The sequence below is a fragment of the Eucyclogobius newberryi genome, unplaced genomic scaffold, assembly GCF_026437365.1.
Source record: "Eucyclogobius newberryi isolate DKJ021-1_F unplaced genomic scaffold, fEucNew1.0.hap1 SCAF_14, whole genome shotgun sequence".
In the NCBI taxonomy this organism is placed as follows: Eukaryota; Metazoa; Chordata; class Actinopteri; order Gobiiformes; family Gobiidae; genus Eucyclogobius; species Eucyclogobius newberryi.
Window position 1 is genome coordinate 12,341,741 of NW_027315768.1, and position 19,484 is coordinate 12,361,224.

A 19,484-nucleotide genomic window follows, 5' to 3' on the forward strand; every position below is an offset into this window, starting at 1 on the left:
TTTGGGTCGACTCAGGCTCAGCCTGGTGCCCCCTGATAAAGACTATTTCAGTATATAGTATTTATTTGGTCTTTTTACACCATTGTATGAGCTATGCATTTTGTATATTTCAGACAGTAACATTTCTAGATAAATTTCCAACAAAAAATTTATTCTACTAAAAACATATATATGTATAATGTTTATCAAACATAGGTTGCTTCTTCCACCCTGTGTCACATGGGCACCGAGCGGACACTCTGATTCACTTGGCAAAGCATTCTGGGAAGACAATCACATCATTCACTATTTCTACAGTATTGAGGAGTTATACGTTGTAGCTTTGTAAACAACTTTCACTGGAATGTAGTTTCTGAGCCAAGTCTATCAAATCTGCACCGTTGAGTTTTCCAACGTTACGGTTTAATCAATAACACAACTGAAGGTAATTTAGCTAAACTGCATTGCCTTTCTGAATTTGACAAACTGTAGTGTGTAAAAAAACAGGATATAAATGTGTATTTGTATATATAAATCTCAGTTTAACAAGACACTGTCATTTAAATTAGCTCTACTTCACAGTAACAGTAAGTAGCTGGCCTTTTCAGTGTTGATTATTAAAATAAATGAAGACTTATTTGTTTTATATTTTCACTGTCACCAGTTATAAACACATTGTTGACAATAATATAGTTGGCTTATAATAAACATATTTATAACATTTATGTGGCTAGAATAATAGGATAACTCAATAATTAAGTTGGATTTTGGTGTGTGTTTATTAGTCCAAGAGAAACGTGATCATCAAAAATGTGTCAATGGATTTTTAGAGTAACAGTTGTATTTAGAAGACAAAGTAAAAAGGATTCTAAAACAACTTATTCAATCCTTTGCCACATTAAATTTGATCAATCATTAAGAAATCAGATTACTCACATCATTTACATTATATTTCAATAATCGGATAATTGCAGAAAATAAAGGAATGATCAGATCTTTCGTGTGCAAGTAAACTACTGCTGTCACTATAGTAACATTTCAAGATGGATTACGATAATATGGAATATACTCAATCTGAATACCATGATGAAAATATATATATTTTTAGGTCAAGGTTATCTTCAACACAAAATAACTATACTTCCTTTATTAAGCTCAGTGGTCTTTCACTAATTTAATGAAGATCAAAATAATTTAATGTGATTTATTTTGTATCGACACCTGCTCAAATGTGTATCTAGTTTTGATACAAGTTTTAGTATTGATTAGTATCTGATTTTCAATACTTTTTATAACATAGCCAGTTGTTAATACCATTAATGTCAAGGAAATTTGTTGCAAACTGTACTAACCAATTTACACACTTTCATAGCAGTCTATTCATCCAAACCAAAACTCAAATGAACAAATTCAGCTTTTTTCCCTTTTGCAGCTAAATAATATACCATGCATCACAGATAGTATTTTATTAGTCATTCATACCCTCCTACACGTTTGCCGCAGTAGTCACACAGTGCTGGAGTACATGCATATGAAGAGCTTATCTCCAGTCGAGCTCTGTATTTAGAGACTGTGTGCGAGGCTGTGATCAAAGGACTTCCCCCGGCTCTTCTGCTCTGTATCCATCCTCCTGCTGCGCTTAACCACATCCTCCGGACAGTCAGACAGCCACCAAAATAGATGTACATTATAATCCAAATGCAGTGTAAAATGATGTGAAGTATGCGTTTTGAAGCGTTTCCAAGCATATCAAAAGATATAAACGTTTTTCAAACCTTTTACCAGGAATATCGTCCCACACGTGGGCTGTCACAATATACTGAAATATTTTAACCGTGAGATTTGCATATTGTTGCATCCCTAGTTATTGCTTGGACTGGAATTTTCCAAGGTGTTGCCACTGTACAGTATATTGCATTTATGTTTTATTGCTAAAAAGGACAGCTTGAAAAAGGTGTATTCTTCTTTTTCACAGATCAGGGGTCTCATTTATAAAACGTCACGTGGAATTCTTACGAAAAACACAAAAACCTCCAGAGACATTTTCAAACGTGCTAACTTCTTTTCTCTCATAGCTCAGATCACCATTTGCCAAGTGCATATCAGAGTTTTTGGACCATTTTTGAGTCGATCTGTCTTTTATAGATAACAAAGTTAACATGGAAAGTCACGCTCAACATTTTGTACGTAAACATTCTTTATAAATAAGACCTCCATCTGTAACTTCCCCTGGTGTCATCATCTACATTCTATAGTAGAAAAAGCTTCAGTTGTAGTCATCTGGACTCGGTTAGAAAAAATTGACGTTTCGACTCTCATCCAAGAGTCATTGTCAATAAAAGAATTTAGGTCGAGAACTCTTCAGGAAGGCTCCTCCCAATGGGCTGGACTTACCACAGAATAGTATAGATATTGGAGTTATCGACCTAAATTCTTTTATTGACAATGACTTTTGGATGAGAGTCGAAACGTCTATCTTTTCTAACCAAGTCCAGATGACTACAACTGAAGCTTTTTCTACTATGGAACACGCCTGGACGAATGAGGGATTACACCGACATCTACATTCTAGGCAAAGAAAAACATCTCCAGAATAATGACCCTATATTGTGCCCCTTTAAGTTAAACTTGCACATTGTGTGTTTAGTCCATAGACTGTATATAAGAGGCTAGTAGCCGCTGAGCCCGCTAGCCGCTGAGCCCGCTAGCCGCTGAGCCCGCTAGCCGCTGAGCCCGGTGAGCCCGCTAGCCGCTGAGCCCGGTGAGCCCGCTAGCCGCTGAGGCCGGTGAGCCCGCTAGCCGCTGAGCCCGCTGAGCCCGTTAGCCGCTGAGACCGCTAGCCGCTGAGCCCGCTAGCCGCAGAGCCCGCTAGCCGCAGAGCCCGCTATCTGCTGTACTCTTTCAGGTCTCGCTCCCTACGCCATCCGTTTATGTAACAGCAGATCTGACGGCTTTGGAGACAAAACCTCTGGGACTCAACCAATTACAAAGACCACAAATTGGGGACTTTCTGACACTATATATTTCCACTATATCTAATACAAAACGAGGATAGTGGTGCTGGCTAAACCCCGGCCCCTTTGGTGAGACTCTTGCATTATGCATTGACTTGCTATAAATGGCCGCTCAGAGTACACAGTGCCCCCCATGCCAAAGACACCTGACTGCCCTCGCACAAGAACACAAAGAGTCAGCTGGCATGGGAACAGCAGACTTTTTGTGGACTGGAGGATACCATGACCCTACACCCCAGTGGCATTTGAAAGACCGGTGTCGAGAGAGTTTTGTTTGAGAATTCCCTCTATTGAACACTTTCTTTCACAAATGTCTTTCATTTGATCTTTATTAGTTAGCTTTATGTTGCACACTTAGTGATTTTTGCAATAAAACGTTCTCTTATTCTGATTTATTAACAACAATAATGATGAACAATGAAAGGGCCAGCCAGGGCTTTTGGATTACAGTTTGTACTTTTCAAAGAAACAATGTGTTTTTCAAGCTTTTGGGTGATTTAAACTTAGAATTGAATGTTTGTAATATTGCACTTCATTTTGGAACATTGAGAATAGACATTTCTTGTACGAGCTTTGGTTTTATGCAGTTTATACTAATTATTACCATTGTTTACAGGTGCAATTTTGAGCACTTTTCACTATTCAAAAACTATTCACTATTTAGTTTTCAATTGCTGTTTGCAATGAGGTCAGCCTGAAACCCGTAAACATGCACCAAACTGTGTTCTATCGATCTAAAATAGTCATTAAGCGTTTTGCCATTCAATTATACATGACTCTCCTCTGGCTACTGAGGACAATACACAACATAATGGCAACGTTGCTTTTATATAATGCTGTAAAAATCAATGTTATCATATTTGGATCAGTTTAATAATAACTTTGTGTCAAGATCTACAGTTGTGTAAGTTTGCCGTGGGTATCGACAAGTATTTGTATCCTTATTGTGACAAAGAAGAAAGCCTGTTTGTCGCATCATTGATCAGTGTTTGAGCTATCACCCACCAACTGCAGGGTAGCCAGTTCAAACCCTCATTCATAACATAAAACACATCCATGTGTACATCTATACATTTATGCAACAACAAAAACAACAACACAGATTATTCCAATAAAAAACTACATCCAACCCAGTATTTACACATTAGTACGTGCATTTAGTCTTGGCACACAACTTCAGAACTGAGAAGAAGTATGTTTTGCTGCAAAATGTTGATTACATAATACTACTAAAATCCTTATGCAGCTCTATAAATGTACATCCCATATCAAAACAAAGCAACAAAACCAGTAGATATGACATAATTCTACTTCCTCCCCTGAATATGTCGTACCTTCTCCAGCCGTCATGGTGCACAATCCTGCGCCGCTCTGTTTACTTCTGGGTCCAAGAATTGCTACTGCTGCTGCTGCTGCTGCTGCTGCTGCTGCTACCAACGCATTTGTTTTGGTCTATTCTTCCCTCTCTCTTCCTCCCTCTTCTCTCTCTCCCTCCCTCCCTCTCTCTCTTGCTCTTCTGCAGCACTCTCCCACAGCATGTGCCCTCTTTTTTTCATGACGGTGTCGCCTCCCTCCTCACCCACGCTCGCTAAGACGGGATGAATTCTGTCAAAGGTTTCATATTCTCCTGCTTGGAAATAATCTGCACCCTCGTCTCTCCGAGTAAACTTTGGTGACATTTACAACTCCTACAAGGTAAATATCCTCAAGTTATAACCTGTGTAACGGGAAAAAATAAAACACTAAAATGTGAAATAGCTGTTTGTTTTGAATGTGCACATAAAGTAGTAGCAAATGGTTGCATGTGAATAATATAAAGTAAGGGTTTGTATGTGTGAATTCTGTGTATAAAAATATATATCTCCTGATTTTTATGCACAAACCACCAGCAGAGGGCATAATGCTGCCTGTCCATAATGTGCTATGGACAAAACGATCCTTTCCACTTGCGTTTTGTTGAAGTACTTTCCGGGTTTAAGCAAAATAAAATATTTTTATTTTTACCTAATTTGTTCTCTCTAGTCTTGTCTCGGTTTATATGTGTGTTTTTATTTTGAAAAATAAATAAATAGATAAAAAAATAATTAATTCATCAAATAATATAAAAATTTGAGAAGTTGAAAATTAACAAAAACACTACATCGTAAGACAATAACTAAAGATCACTCAGGAGAAAATTTGACATTTTATTTACTCACACTTGAAATAGAAATAGAAATAGAGACAACGTGTGAATATCAATTACGCAAGCATCAAAATAACCTGCTGCTAACAAGCCTAAAAATTTTAAGTATTTTTCAATTGTAATTCTTTTGTGCCCTACGCCGTGGTGATAGGGCAAACGCTTTTTCATCACGGCAACTTGGGCGTCAAAATGATTTCCCAGTTGTCCAGTAGCAATGACGACATGAGGGGTCATTTCCATGACGACATGAGGGGTCAGTTGTACTGACCATAATTCCCACAGCACATGAAAGCAGCTTCACTCCGCCTGCGTGCACACGAAAGCAACCGAAGAAAAAACTATAGCTTCTAACGTACAAGTTATAAGTCTTGAGAAAGCACTTTAAAAACACAGAGAAGTACATCCTGGATTACCACTTAATGATGTCAACAGGTGGGCACAACCGTTCTGACCTGTCGAGCGGGAGACAGTCTAAATACTTGATTACTCAAACCTGAACAAACGAAAACACAACCCCTAATATGTTTTTGATCAAGAAACATTATGACTTGGTTAACATTTTTAAAAAGGTCAGTTTAGCCGAAGTTACAACATTGGAACTTTGAACAGAATCCTTTGATGTAATAATGATGATAATGATGTTTGTCAGTTTTCACAATTTGACTTTGCACTTGTAAAAACACGCACGGTGCAGAGTGTCAGACTTGTGCGTGGCTTGTCCTTTTCACTCCGCACGTTGACAGAAAAACGTTATGTCATGTTCAACACCACGTCGACATTGTGAGCGCCCCGGGTTTAGCTACAAATGTGACTAGCAAAAATGAGTGCTAAAAGTGCTAAAAGTAACAGAATGACTTTACATGGTATCTTCATTAAAAAAAAAAAAACAAGATAACAGGACAATATTAATAAATAGCAAGTCAGTCTTTGTAGCTTTGTGTTTTTAGTCCTCCTTGCACATATAACGTCACTGTTTTCCTCATTTGCAGCTAGCAGCACTTTAGCTTAGCGCTTGTCACAACACATTTCGCACCGTAACATATTTAGCTGCCTCATCCATTTAGCAGAAAGTTGCTGCTTAACATTTTAAAAGGCTGAGTCATGCCTAAATATTGTGTCTAGTCTCCACTGCTCTGTAAATGTAAAGTAAGGGTATTTTTTTTATAGTTATACAATCTCACCAGCTAGCTAACCTTGTCATTGCCTTGAATTATTAGATATAACTTTACTGACCAGACTAAAATTAGCAACATGAAATGCTAAATGTATAGAAATGCTTAAAACAATTTGCAACAGACCAAATTTGTATTGCTAAAACTTCTAGCATTGAACGTTAAAGGCTATATGCTAAAATCATTCCAAAAGAGAGAGCGCTAACAGGTTCTGAAACTGCTAGCCTAAAGCTAAAGGCTACATGCTGAAAGTTGTTATACCAGTGCTAAACTCGTAGATGTAGAATAATAAAAATCTGACCACAACTGCATATTGAGGAAATGATAATATATATCTTGCAAAACAGCAATAGCCACCATTACTTTGCTTTAACGGATATGTTTTTTTAAACCTGCCGTCATATTGGTTCTAGTTGTCGATGTAAACAAATGTAAACTGCCCAAATAATCAATATTATTTTTAGCTGAAGTAAGTCTGTGAAAAGCCAAAGTACATGCAGTCAAATTGAGTCTGTTTCTCTGATATACTGATAAAACATTCTGGTTCTGTGTTGTCTGGCTTCACAGGGGGACGTCCTCTAGTCGATGCCCACCTCCTGAAGTGCAAACGCATCTCCACCAGCCCCAGGTCATTCATGCCTCTCTCCTGACACTGCAAAGCTAAATAAACTGACAAAATCATCCTTGCATGACTAAGAATTTGCGTGGAGATATAAATATAGGAAAATAGCTGTACAACAAACCATCCAATCATCTAAAAATACACTCAAGTCAAGTGTTACATTTGCTGTAACCAGTGAGTGTTGCTCTAATTAACACAATGAAAAAAATGGTTTTGCAAATTGAGGAGGATATAATAAAATAACAACAAACATTTCCCTTTAGAAGCAAACAGCACGTCTTGTTGATGCCAGCCACCGCTTTCTCAATGCACCGATCTCGTAAACACAAGCAGCAGATGGTTAAAGGACCTACTGACCTGAGCCTGACGACGAGATCATGTTTCCAGATCTTTGGACTTCATCGAATCTGCTGAAGATTACATTCAACCTGAAGAATAAGCAAAGACGTTGTCAAATTTTACACAGGACACGCAAATGTGAAAAGCTCGTACTGAGCGGCCAAGACTAAAATAGACATTGTCCACTGGTGATGGGGCTGGCACCAGAGTCCAGAAGGGAGCGGCGCTCACAGGAGGAGCGTATGCTGTGAAATATGACTGTGGTCAGTGGAGCTACAATGCTGCTTGGGAAATGGTGAATCTGGTATAGACCTGCGAGATGAACCATGATTATTTAAGTCCCATGATGAAAACTACAAAATGTCCTGGTGAAAAATAACTTTATTAACTCAGTAGTAAGACCTTGGCATGTTACTTTTGGAATGGTTTAGCAGTTATATTTCAGTCTGCAAGTTTAAAATGAGAATGGAATCCCAACTTCAAGAATAAATCTAATAGTGATGCTTGTCAGAAAGGTCTTGGTTAGAATGATTTGACAGCACAGCTACAGTTGTTTGAGTATATTAGCCCTTAAAGATAATTAATGTTGAATTTATTTAACATGAACCCTATGTAGACAAATTCATCTCTTTACACCAGATTAGCTATTATATTATGTACTATTACTTATATACATTCTTTGTATTTTCATTTGATCATAAATTTACAGAGTTTTGCTACACTGGGGCAGAGACAGGAGGAAAGCTTTGCACCATGAGTAAGAGGAACAGCACCACTGTCACTGTCCTTGACTTGTAAGTAGTCCTGCTGACACTGTATCATGTCTGCATCACCTGGGCTTCAGTCATGGCGGTGGTGCAATTATTGAAACGCCTGTAATATGTGAAATGAAAACAATAATGTAAAAATGTAAAAAGTTCTATCCATGCGCAGTGGTTCTCCTGGAGTAGGTTCTTCCTGTACACAAGGTTCTGAGGCAATGTTATTGCTTGCTTGAATTTTAGAATATACTTTTCTAACATTTCAGTTGTCATTGGGTGTGATTAGAACTGTACAATAGTAACATGGAGTTTTAATCTGGTGGTACTTCAACTGTCTATTCAGGTTAGTCATTACTTTGTAGAATACTTTTATATTACTATATTACTATATACTAGATTATAATGAGCATAGGTGCAATAGTTAATATTGGATTAACATTGTTCATAAAATGTGCAAATCCTAACCATAAAAATAAAAAACGTTGTGTATTTATAGCTAGTATATCTCTGACCACTAGAGGAAGCACTAACACAGGCTTTGTCTCGCCACGGACACAAAGCCTTTTTTAAAAAAATGAGTCTGTTATTAGAAATGTGTGCACTGTAACTCAAACGTGTGAGATTCGAACTGGTTGTTGTGTTGTACCGTGACTGTGGAAGGCCCTTTTTGGTGAGGTCCATTCTGACCCTCTCACCCACATGTCTGTAGATCTCCACGAGACTGCTCATGGCTGCATCTCGAACCTGGACACAACAACAGGGGAAGCGTGGATAAACACATATTTCCACAACGCACCAAACAGAATCAAGGCCAGAACTATGCACTAAAGAAACAAAACAAACACTTTTACATAAGAAAGTCACATGGAAACCCAAATCTGATATTCTCTACAATCTAAATGAACAATAAAAAAGAACATACCTGACTCGTGGGATCCCCCAAAAGGTTACATATATGAGGAACTATTTTACTAAGAGTGAGACCTTGGGCTCCATATCTGAAAGAAACAGTCGACAGATCAGTCAAAATAAGTCAAGGTTAATATAATGCGTATTCATAACAAAAGTAACCATTTATACACACAAAACTGGCTGTGAACTATTAAAAAACATGTAGAGCTGAGGATTTGTAAATGGAAATGCAGAACTCACGTGCTAAGTGTTGCGATTAAACAAAGGCACACTCCTTCTCTGGTTCTGTTGTTCTTGTGTTTGAATCCTCCCAGCATTCTGTCCCACACGTACTGCAAAACGGAGCACAACACCATGGGAAATTAATTCATTGTAAATAAATAGATAAATAAAAGATTCTGTGGTACTACCTGAGGCGTTGCGGCTTGTTCCATTATTTTTAGCAGCAGTGTTTGATCTTGTTCCCGTACTTGATCTTTGGAGTCTCCCAATCGATCAATAAGGCTAGGAAGCGCTGAAACAACAATAATAATGCAAGACAATTAAACTTTATTAATACCATAAATACTAGATACATTTATGAGACAAAAACATCTGTTGTAGTTTAGAGGGAAATATTTTAAAAGAGGATGATGCAATAATAATGTTAGATATAGAAGTTAGTATAGATTGCATTTAGGTAAATTATATAGATTGCAATAATTTACATCAATATACAGATAATTTATATAAAAAAAATCCTTACCTGTTCCTATTTGGGCCCTAAACCGGTCCTGTAATCTGTTCACTAAGGCAGATAAAAGATCCAATCCCAGCAGAGCCACCTGGTGGACACACAAGAGAAGTGCACATGAGTTATGATACATTTTAAACTTATCTAAATAATCTGAAATCGTCACAAAGCTAAAGTCTGAAATAAATTAAAACCTTTTAAAAAATCGAATATAATGATAAGCAAAACTCTGAGCACGCACGATTTGATGCAAGGACAATTTTGAATATGTGCTTACAAAGGATTATGGGTAGACACGGCATTTTTGAATTTCAACCTTTTTTCATCAAATACATGAGTAACTTGGTTGTAAAAGCTCCACAGTTGTGTCGTGTGATGTGTTTGCGGACATAAGAACAAGGCTCAGCCCGGGTTTAAATTCACGGAGTTTACACCATCTGCACCATGACTGAGGAGCCCAGCGCGCGGCTCACATAAACACAGAAGCCCCTCCCACTTTAACTTTCCTTGTCTTGGGGTGAGCGGCGGCTCAATGAACGTGTAGTGAGAGCGGCCCTGCTGACGTCATGATCAACACTTCCGCATCACCCGGGCTCCGGCCCGGCCACGGTGCAATTTTTGGAACCCTCATTCTATGTGGAATATGAACTACAATTTAATATCACAGCGCGTGAGACAGAGCCGAGGAGGACCTCTGCTGGCGGCCGAGGGAAGTGCAAGAGATACTTCACACAAGCTTTGTAATGACATCAGGCGTGTAGAGAAGTAACTGTTAAATACCATTACTCAAGTGATAGTAATAAAGTAAGAGTCGCTGGTAAGTTACTGTAATTGGAAGGACAAACTATAAATAGTGTAACAAAAGCTTGTATTTTCAAAGAATAAACACAAACACATTTTCATATCTGAAGGAGATCGTTTGTGGAAACTTGGAATGTCTCACTCTCAAGAGGGTCCAAAACACATGACACAATACATCGTTATACATACATTACTATGGAGAGTATACAGTACTTTACAGTTCGTGTACAGTTTACAGGACACACTTGCTCCCATTAATCTCCTCCTGCCAGAGTACTTTGTACAAGAGTTTATGAGTTACATATGAATGTGATGTAAACCTTCTATAGTCCAGTAGGGATCCAGAGCAGAACAAAGCCCCAAAGACAAACATCAGTACAAACTGATGACTCACAGTGAGAAAAAAACAACTACTTTTATTCAACTAGAGTATTCTTACTTCAAACAAAATATTATTCTTAATAGGAGAAAAGGTTTGCAGCTTAAAACAACTCAACACAACACAACACACAACAAAGTACAATGTCTTAAATTGCTCAAGTACCTCACTGTACTACCTCTGGCAATCATTTATAATGACTTGTGTTAGTCAATTATCTAATACAAATATTTGTGAATAAATGTCAATGGTTTTGTAATTCATTCTCAAATATTTGACAAACCTATGATTGCCTTTCTTTTCGTAAGTAGTTTTAACAGAGAAACTATTATATATATTTGCTGATCTGAATGTGATGGGCCAATAGTTACAACCTGAATAATTTTCCATCACCAATACAACATATTCACGTGTGGTGGATTGAATGGACGCTAATAATAATCTCTTCATCAGTAGCATTAGCGTGACAGCAGTAACTGCAGGTGAACACTAGACTGTAGACGACCTTAACGCTCCAACTCTTTCATCGCGGTGAAGATCTAAACAAAGTGACCTACAAAAAGCTTCTCTAGTCACAGAAATCCAAACTAGAATACTAAAAAGGCTCCTTGAAGTGCACCTTCTGGCCACATTCCAAATGCTGTCACTTTGTTCTCACCAGAGGTCTGACTGACTGACTGACTACAGACCCAGTGCGGCACCTTTGACGGAGAATCAAGGGGATTATAGTCATTAGTGTGATGACAGGAGCAACAGACAGTCAAACTTCAACAATAGACAATAAAGTGGGACATGCAACACTATTCTGTATATTTTTACCATTTATTTTATATCGCCAAAGCACTTCTCACTGGTTTTGGTGTAAATAGGTGCGTCCTGGTTTGTAGCACCAAAGGAACGGCACAATCACACACTCCCTCCTCTTAAATGTGCAAATCTCCCAGACTTCATCCCCTTCAAATCCTCTCTGAAGCCACATTTCAACTGCGACATCACAACCCGCGGGGCCCACACTGACACACACACACACGGGGACAATGTGCACGCCGTTCACCTGCAGCGCTGGATTTCAAAGCAAAACGTACCCTACAGTACTCTACTTGCAATGCTCAATTTAGGCCACAGTTATTTTATTACTTGGTTTACGGATTTTTAAATGAAATATATTGAACAGGCGGGCGAAATATAAATATGAATATAATTTAAATTTCGAGGTTTTTTTCCTGGTAAGCACAAAACTCACCATGGGAGGAGGGGGGGAGGAGAATTGAGGCGAAGAGGGAGGTTTTTAAGCGGGATTTTATCAGGAACAGAGAAGAAGTGTTTAGTTTAAAGTTTACTTTTCGATGTCGGCGGTACTTTATTAAAAAAATGATAATAATTTATTTTATCTATATTGTAGAAATCAATAATCTAAGTGCGGCGGATCCGTAAACCAAGTAATAAAATAACTGTGGCCTTAAATGTTTTTTGTAAACACTGAAAAAATACTTAAAGGGGACATATTATGTAAAAATCAATGTGTAATCTTCAACTTCTAATGAGATTTTATCTTGTGTTTCCTTAAAGTTCTATTTTGATAGATTCCTGCATGTTTTGAGTAATCCTGTATTTTCCTGCAACTGAGGCTTGAGTGCTCAGAAATGTCCTGTTTTAAATTACCCCCTATCCCCGCCCACTTCTCTGTACTTAGTTACAATCATTTGAAAAAAAAAAGAAAAGACTTTGAGTGACTAAAATGTTAGAAAGCCTCTTTTCCAAAAAATAAAATCTGCTTCTTTTTACAGTAAATTGTCCCTATGGAGAGTTTTGAACAGGAAGTCAAGGACCAGTTTCTGTTATTAAGCCGTTTTGGGTCAATATTGCGATTGACAATGAGGAAAATGTACAATATGACTTAGTTCAATACAATGTACTTGAAAAAAGAAAAAAAGCACAATATGTCTCTATTCTGTATTCTAGCCAAATGCAAACTGATGTTCCCATCCCAGGACATGTGTCTCTCGCTGTAAACATCTGGCTTGTATGTGGCATGTTGTCGACCACATCTCCACAGCTCCGTGTGTTTCTGATGTGGAGCAGCTTTGAAATAAAATCAAGGACGTGTCTCTCGCTTCCCTCTCTGTAATCTCATTGCCACTGGAATCAGAATGTCCACGAGGCGAACAGCTGCTTCTAACCACAAGGAAGAATGTTTTTTTTCCAAAATGATAAAACTTGTTCTGATAATTAAAACAAATATATATAAATAAATGTGTGAACAGGTCTGAACTGACAGCTGCCTTGTGATTATGCAGAGTACCTGGGGCGTCTGCTGTCAGCCTGCAGTGAGGGATGATGGATGCTCATCTTTGTAGTGTGGCCCTTTAAGCGGCTCCATTGCTCACTAATGAACATTATTCATTGAGTGTGCGACCTCAGAAGAATGGGGCTTTGTCCGTGCTTTCAAGACTGCGCCGGACCACGGTAGGAAATGATTCTATCAGCGTGAAAAGTACAAGTTGTATCTGTACGAAAAGTAAATGTTAAAACAAGACCGTAAACTGTCTATCACTGACACATGCTGTTCCCTTGAAAACGTTGTCACAGACTCAATTCAACAGAATAAAAAACAACAAGTATAAGTTTAAGAATTGAATATTGTTGAGGTAAAGTTTTCTTAGAAAGTTAGAATGCCAAATGTTTTAACACAAAAAAAACTTTTGTATTACAGTAGACGCCATTTGTTATTATGAGATACAAACATAATTTTCCATTTTTCACATTGTAACAAGCATATAACTATCATGATAATATTTCACTTTATTTTGTTGAATCTATGTATGGCCATTTTACATGCATGATATATTTTGCTAGTATTTGTGTGTACTACTGTATATTTGTGTATTCTGAGCTAATTTGCACACAACCAGTCAAAATGTGTTCTACAGGATATTGTCATGTGTAGGTTCATAATAAGCTAAAATAATAATGAACTGCAACAGCATTCATTTGGCATTCTTAAGACTATCTTAGTGTCATTTTGTTGACCAACCATTTCACACCTGTCAATTTAGGTTGAGTTACAACATTTTCTAAGCCAGTATATTTTAAGTGTCACAACCAAAACAGGACTCGCCTAACCGCAAACTATGCCTAATAGGGCAGGGCACTTTGGAAAGGACCTGCCAGCCAACGCCACGGTGATGAGTAATGCTACAGTCACGGCAGCGCTAAGAGACAGTAGCAACAGCGGCGTTAGCATATCGCTGAGGAATGATTAGGCAGTGATCAAACCGTGAGTCAGACGCAAAGACTTCCCTGACATTAAAGTGCGAGTGATGGGTGAATTTTGACTTTATTTATACCTGTTGTAAATATAAATAATAGTTTTACACCAAAAAAGCAGCCATTTGTGGTTGAAAAAGTCCACAAGGACCTTTCTAATTCCATGCTAAGTTTATGTCTAATTTACACAAAAGAAACAACCTTTTTGATCCTTTAAACATAAATTCAACAAAATAAAGGTGTTTTTATTCATTTTTATTTGTCCACCAAGAAAAATTGTGACATTAGATGAGTTCTTATTATTTTTTGGGCACAGTGTTTGCTGGGTAATTTCCTAGTGTGACGTCATCAATTACAAACAGGAAGTCAAATTATAAACAAATAACTTTTCTGGGATAATTTTTTTTAATCATTTTTAGATTAAATATATTTATGTTAACTGCATTTTAGTTAAATAAATACCCCCTACAACAACTAATTTAAATTTTGACACATGTATCCGCAAGACAACACGCATCAGTAGTTTAGTTTCTTCCGGTTCACTTCCTTTGCTAACAATGATGTGTTGCGCTTGGCTAGCTGCGGTGAAAACATAGAAAGCAGAGTATTTCCACCAGACAAACTGCTACTGATACTAATATGCCTCTTTTCCATGGTGTGTGAGACTTTTTTCTATAGGCATGACACAAATTGCTGTGTAGCGTGTAAAGTACATACATTTATCAAAATATAGTCGGAATACCTTTGAAAGAGTTTAGTATTTAGCATCTTAAAATCTCCATTGGTTTAACATTAGGCTAAAGGAAAATTCTGACGTGTGATGGCACAAAATAAATATATAAAAACAATGAGCTAACATTTTTGCTAACCAAATTGTACTGAAAAAGTTAGCAAACTTCAGTATATTTAGCTTAGAAATATACAAATTTAGCAAGTGGCATCATTAGTTATTTTATGTACAGGTATGTCAATAAATCAGAATCAGAATAAGGTTTATTGGTATTGTCAATGAACAAAATTCACAAACATAGGAACTGATTTGATGCAACACAAACAACAAAACAATGAACAATGAATAAGATAAGATATTCCTTTAATGTCCACACATGGGGAAATTTCGTTGTTGCAACGCAGGTAGATACAGAGGAAAAGGACAGATAATTTATAGGAAGTTTAAAAAACACTCTAAATAGAAAAACTCTTATAAACAAAAACTCCTATAGACAAAACCTCTCATTTCTTAATAAGGAATGGAGAGGAAAAATAAATAAAGATCAAATAAAATAAAACAGCTAGCGTAAGACAAAATAATACTAATAATAATGGTAAAATAAACACTCTATTTACATCAGTTATATGCACATGAATGTGACATTATTGCGTGTGAGTACGAATAGCTACCAGATATATAAAAAATAAGTAACTCAAGTTAAAATAAAGTTAAAAGTAGGCTTGATATGTAAATAAATAAAATATGTAGTGCAATAAGAAGTGAACAGTGCAGTGAGTGCAAGGTGCTTAGGCAGTGTTCATGAGTCCAACGGCAGAGGGGAAGAAACTGTTCTTGTGACGGGAGGTTCTGGTCCGGATGGACCGTGGCCTCCTGCCTGAGGGGAGTGGCTCAAATAGTCGTGTACAAGGTGAGAAGGGTCAGCTGTGATCCGACCTGTTCGTACAGGAAAGTACACAGCTCTGTGGAACCCCTGTGCTGATAGAGACGTTCTTCCCCAGCCGCACACACTGCCTCCGATCCGTCAGGAAGTCAGTGATCCACCTGCAGGTGGAGTCAGGCACGTTGATCTGGGAGAACTTGTCCTGGAGCAGAGCATGGGGGATGGTGTTGAATGCTGAGCTGAAGTCCACAAACAGGATCCTGGCATAGGTTCCCGGGGAGTCCAGATGCTGCAGGGTGAAGTGGAGTGCCAGGTTGATTGCGTCGTCTACAGACCTGTTGTACGTGGCTGAGATTCCCCTTGTTAAAATCGCCCAGGATAATACATAATGAGTCCGGGAAGGTCCGCTCAACACTCAGAACCTGGTCCGCAAGCACGCGCTCCGCCTCCTGCGCTCGCGCTGGGCGGGATGTAAACAGCGGCCAGAATGAATGAGGTGAACTCACGTGGCGAGTAAAATGGTTTGCTGTTGATGAAGAGATATTCCAGATCAGGAGAGCAGTATTAGGAGAGCAGTATTTGGAGATCACTGTCACGTCTGAAGACCAGGCGTTAATGTAGAAACAGACCCCGCCGCTACGTTGTTTTCCGGTGAGAGCTCTAAGCCGGTCGGAGCAGAGCAGTTGGAATCCCTCCAGCTCCACGGCGCAATCCGGGACAGAGACGGAGATGCTGAGTCACGTCTCCGTAAAACACAACACAGGGGAAGAAGAAAAGTCTTGATTTCGTCTCATCAGCAACGCCAGTTCTTCCAGTTTGTTTGGTAGAGTTCACGTTGGAGAGGAAAATCCCAGGTAAGGGCGTTCATGTGCCTCGCTTCCTCAGCCGCACAAGCGCGCCAGCGCACCTTCCTCTTCTGCGGCGTCTCACGATTTTAGCCAAAAAAAGAGCTATTTCTGCAGCTGATGCTAAAAGGACTGGAACTGTATCCTTAGGAGTTGTGGTCCTGATGGATAGGAGCTCTTCACGGGTGTAAAAGCACACAAACACACAATTAACAAACAAAAACAGACAAAACAACGAGCACCGAAACGCCGAGGCAGCCTTCAGCGGCGCCATCTTGGATAAAGTAGGCAAACTAGCATATTTTTGGACAGAATAGTAACACGGGTCAGTTCCAAGTACATTTGATTTGTCACATATTTCACAATTATATATTTAAAAGTACAATAATCCAAAGAACACACGCATACAACAGCTGACGCCTTTCATTAGATGCATACAGAGAAATATTTGAGAAAAGGTATGTAGGAAAAGGTAAAAAACTGTAGCTTCACAAACAGGAAGTAGCACAGACAAAGCACTGGAGGCTGTTTTAAAGGTGCACCAGATGGAAACCTGCTGTAGCCGTGTAGTTACCCATAACAAGTCCATGGATTTGTAACTAAAATGTTTACTACCCGTACTGTTACTGTGATATTGCTCATACCGAAATACATAATAGCTATTTGTCCAGTAAATGTGTAGCTTCCATGATAACAAAATTCAGATTCCATGATTCATTAGCTGTATTTTTAATTTCTTTTTGTTTCATTATATTTTAAGTGACTGCGGGCAAAAACTATGCTATGCGCTCTGCACAAATTGTTAAGTAATATAATGTGCCTTCAACCACCAATTCAGGATAGCTGGTTCAATTGTGTCCTAGACCTAGAGCAAGACTCTTCACCCATGTTGCCTATTTAATAACTTTATTTCCTGTTTGGTCTTATGGAAAACTCTCTCAGAGCCATAAACTTGTCCCCTAAAGTAAACATGGAGCAGATCCAATTATCAAACCCATTAAAGTGGACCAACGCTTGCAGCTGTTATGCTATAACCTCGCGATAATGTGAGTATATCCATCCATCCATCCATCCATTTTCTACCGCTTGTTCCCTTTCGGGGTCGCGGGTGACTGGAGCCTATCCCAGTGACTTCGGGCCTTAGGCGGGGTACATCCTGGACAGTGGCCAACTTGTCTCAGTAATGTGAGTATAAATCAGCTTATTTGATTTTAAGTGGCAGACCTTTTTTATATCCAAGAGGTAAGGACACAGGCTATCAGGCAATAAGCATGGACCAGTTGCTAATGGCCTCCCTCTGCCATGCGCTCGGCAAACTAAAAACAGCAAGGGACAAAAAGGAACAGAATCAGAAAGTAAATAAATAATCAGAGATGCTTTTCATGAGGTAAATGCTTCAATGTTATCTCTACAATTGAAGGTGGTATCCAGAAACAGATATTGGTACAAAATTGTCTTATCAATCCGCAAGTGAAATTAGCAACAAAAAGCTATTTAAGTTCTCTATAAACCAATTATTAAATCACAATACTAATATTTCTATTTTGATTTTGGTACTAAGGAATATACTCAACTTTTGATACCAACTTTGATACCACAAAGAGAATTAAAGTGACAGAGCTTTTCTTTTGTGTGTGCATGTTTTGGCCCGAAGGCTTTATTGGACAGGATGAGACTGGGGAAGGACACTGCAGCAAACTGTCGAGACCATGGAGTGCACGTGTGCTATCCACTTGGCCACAGAGTACGTGATAGACCTTTTCAACACATAACAATAGTACTTTCTTTATGTGGTCATAAACTAGTTCTGATAACGCTCTAGGTCAGGGGTGTCAAACACGCAGACGTTTTAATCCGGTCCTCCAAACATTTCCATTATATATATATTTTTTGTGCACGGTGGCAGAGCGGTAAGAGCTCTTGCCTCCCAAGAATCATGGGTTCGATTCCCGGGCCAGACCAACATCACATGATCTCTCTGGGTGGAGTCTGCATGTTCTCCCTGTGTTACCGTGGGTTCTCTCCGGCTTCTCCGGCTTCCTCCCACCGTACATAGACATGCATGTGATAGTTGGCCACTATCCAGGGTGTACCCCGCCTAAGGCCCAAAGTCACCCGCGACCCCTAACGGGAAAAGCAGTAGAAAATTAATTAATTTTGTATAGCATTTTTATTGCTAGAACTACAAGGTCCCACAATTCTTTGCAGCCGCCGCCTCTCCACCGCGCTACCGAGTGCTGAGAAGTGCCGACACGCGCACACTTTACAGACTTGAGCAGAGGTCTGAGCGGAGAAAGAGAGGTGTGATTTTAGGAAACGCATGGAATAAAGAAAGGAGGCGGTTTTGTGGACGTTAGAGCTGTGCTAAAAGCAGCGCTAATGTGGAGCTAACAACAAGAAAACACACTTCTGTGATGACAGCTCTGTAAGGAAAATACCCAAACCAGTGCAAAACCTGAACTGATCAGGGGCAACAGGTAAAAATACAGGCCAGAGTGTGATAAAGTATGAACATGACAGAGTGAAGCTGCTGTGAGCACACATTTGATTCACTACATGAATAATTTGTCACTAAATAGCTCGCTAAATAGTGAGCTCATATTGAGTTTGTGCACTTCATATCAGAAATAATATCACATGTCCATAATATTCCTGTTCCTGCTGCTGATGCATGAATATCGACTCTATATCTTTCACCTGCTGCAGATTTGTGAAAAAGTGTCCACATATTACTTGGGTATATAAAGCTATTTATTTCTTATATTTGTTATTGTTTTATTTTTTTACGTTATGTTTGGACCCTGCCTGAACGTCTAAATTCGGCCCGCGGCCCAAAATGAGTTTGGTCATTCTTAAACTGCT

General features: G+C 38.7%; 1 protein-coding gene and 1 non-coding gene across 2 annotated transcripts in view; one reads left to right on the forward strand and one right to left on the reverse strand.

Moving 5' to 3' along the window:
• The window catches only part of clasp1a (cytoplasmic linker associated protein 1a), a 91,151-nt gene that overhangs the window by 49,428 nt on the left and 22,239 nt on the right, over nt 1–19,484 (reverse strand). The window contains exons 3-8 of the mRNA XM_072444307.1: nt 9,730–9,808; nt 9,395–9,498; nt 9,225–9,316; nt 8,995–9,070; nt 8,719–8,816; nt 7,330–7,400 (exon numbers count right to left, since the gene is read on the reverse strand). Of these exons, the coding sequence (XP_072300408.1) occupies nt 7,330–7,400; nt 8,719–8,816; nt 8,995–9,070; nt 9,225–9,316; nt 9,395–9,498; nt 9,730–9,808 (520 nt within the window). The remainder of the gene's footprint in view (nt 1–7,329; nt 7,401–8,718; nt 8,817–8,994; nt 9,071–9,224; nt 9,317–9,394; nt 9,499–9,729; nt 9,809–19,484) is intronic.
• Nucleotides 10,218–10,343, forward strand: LOC140360088 (U4atac minor spliceosomal RNA). The gene has a single exon (XR_011926902.1). It is a non-coding gene; the product is annotated as a U4atac minor spliceosomal RNA (small nuclear RNA).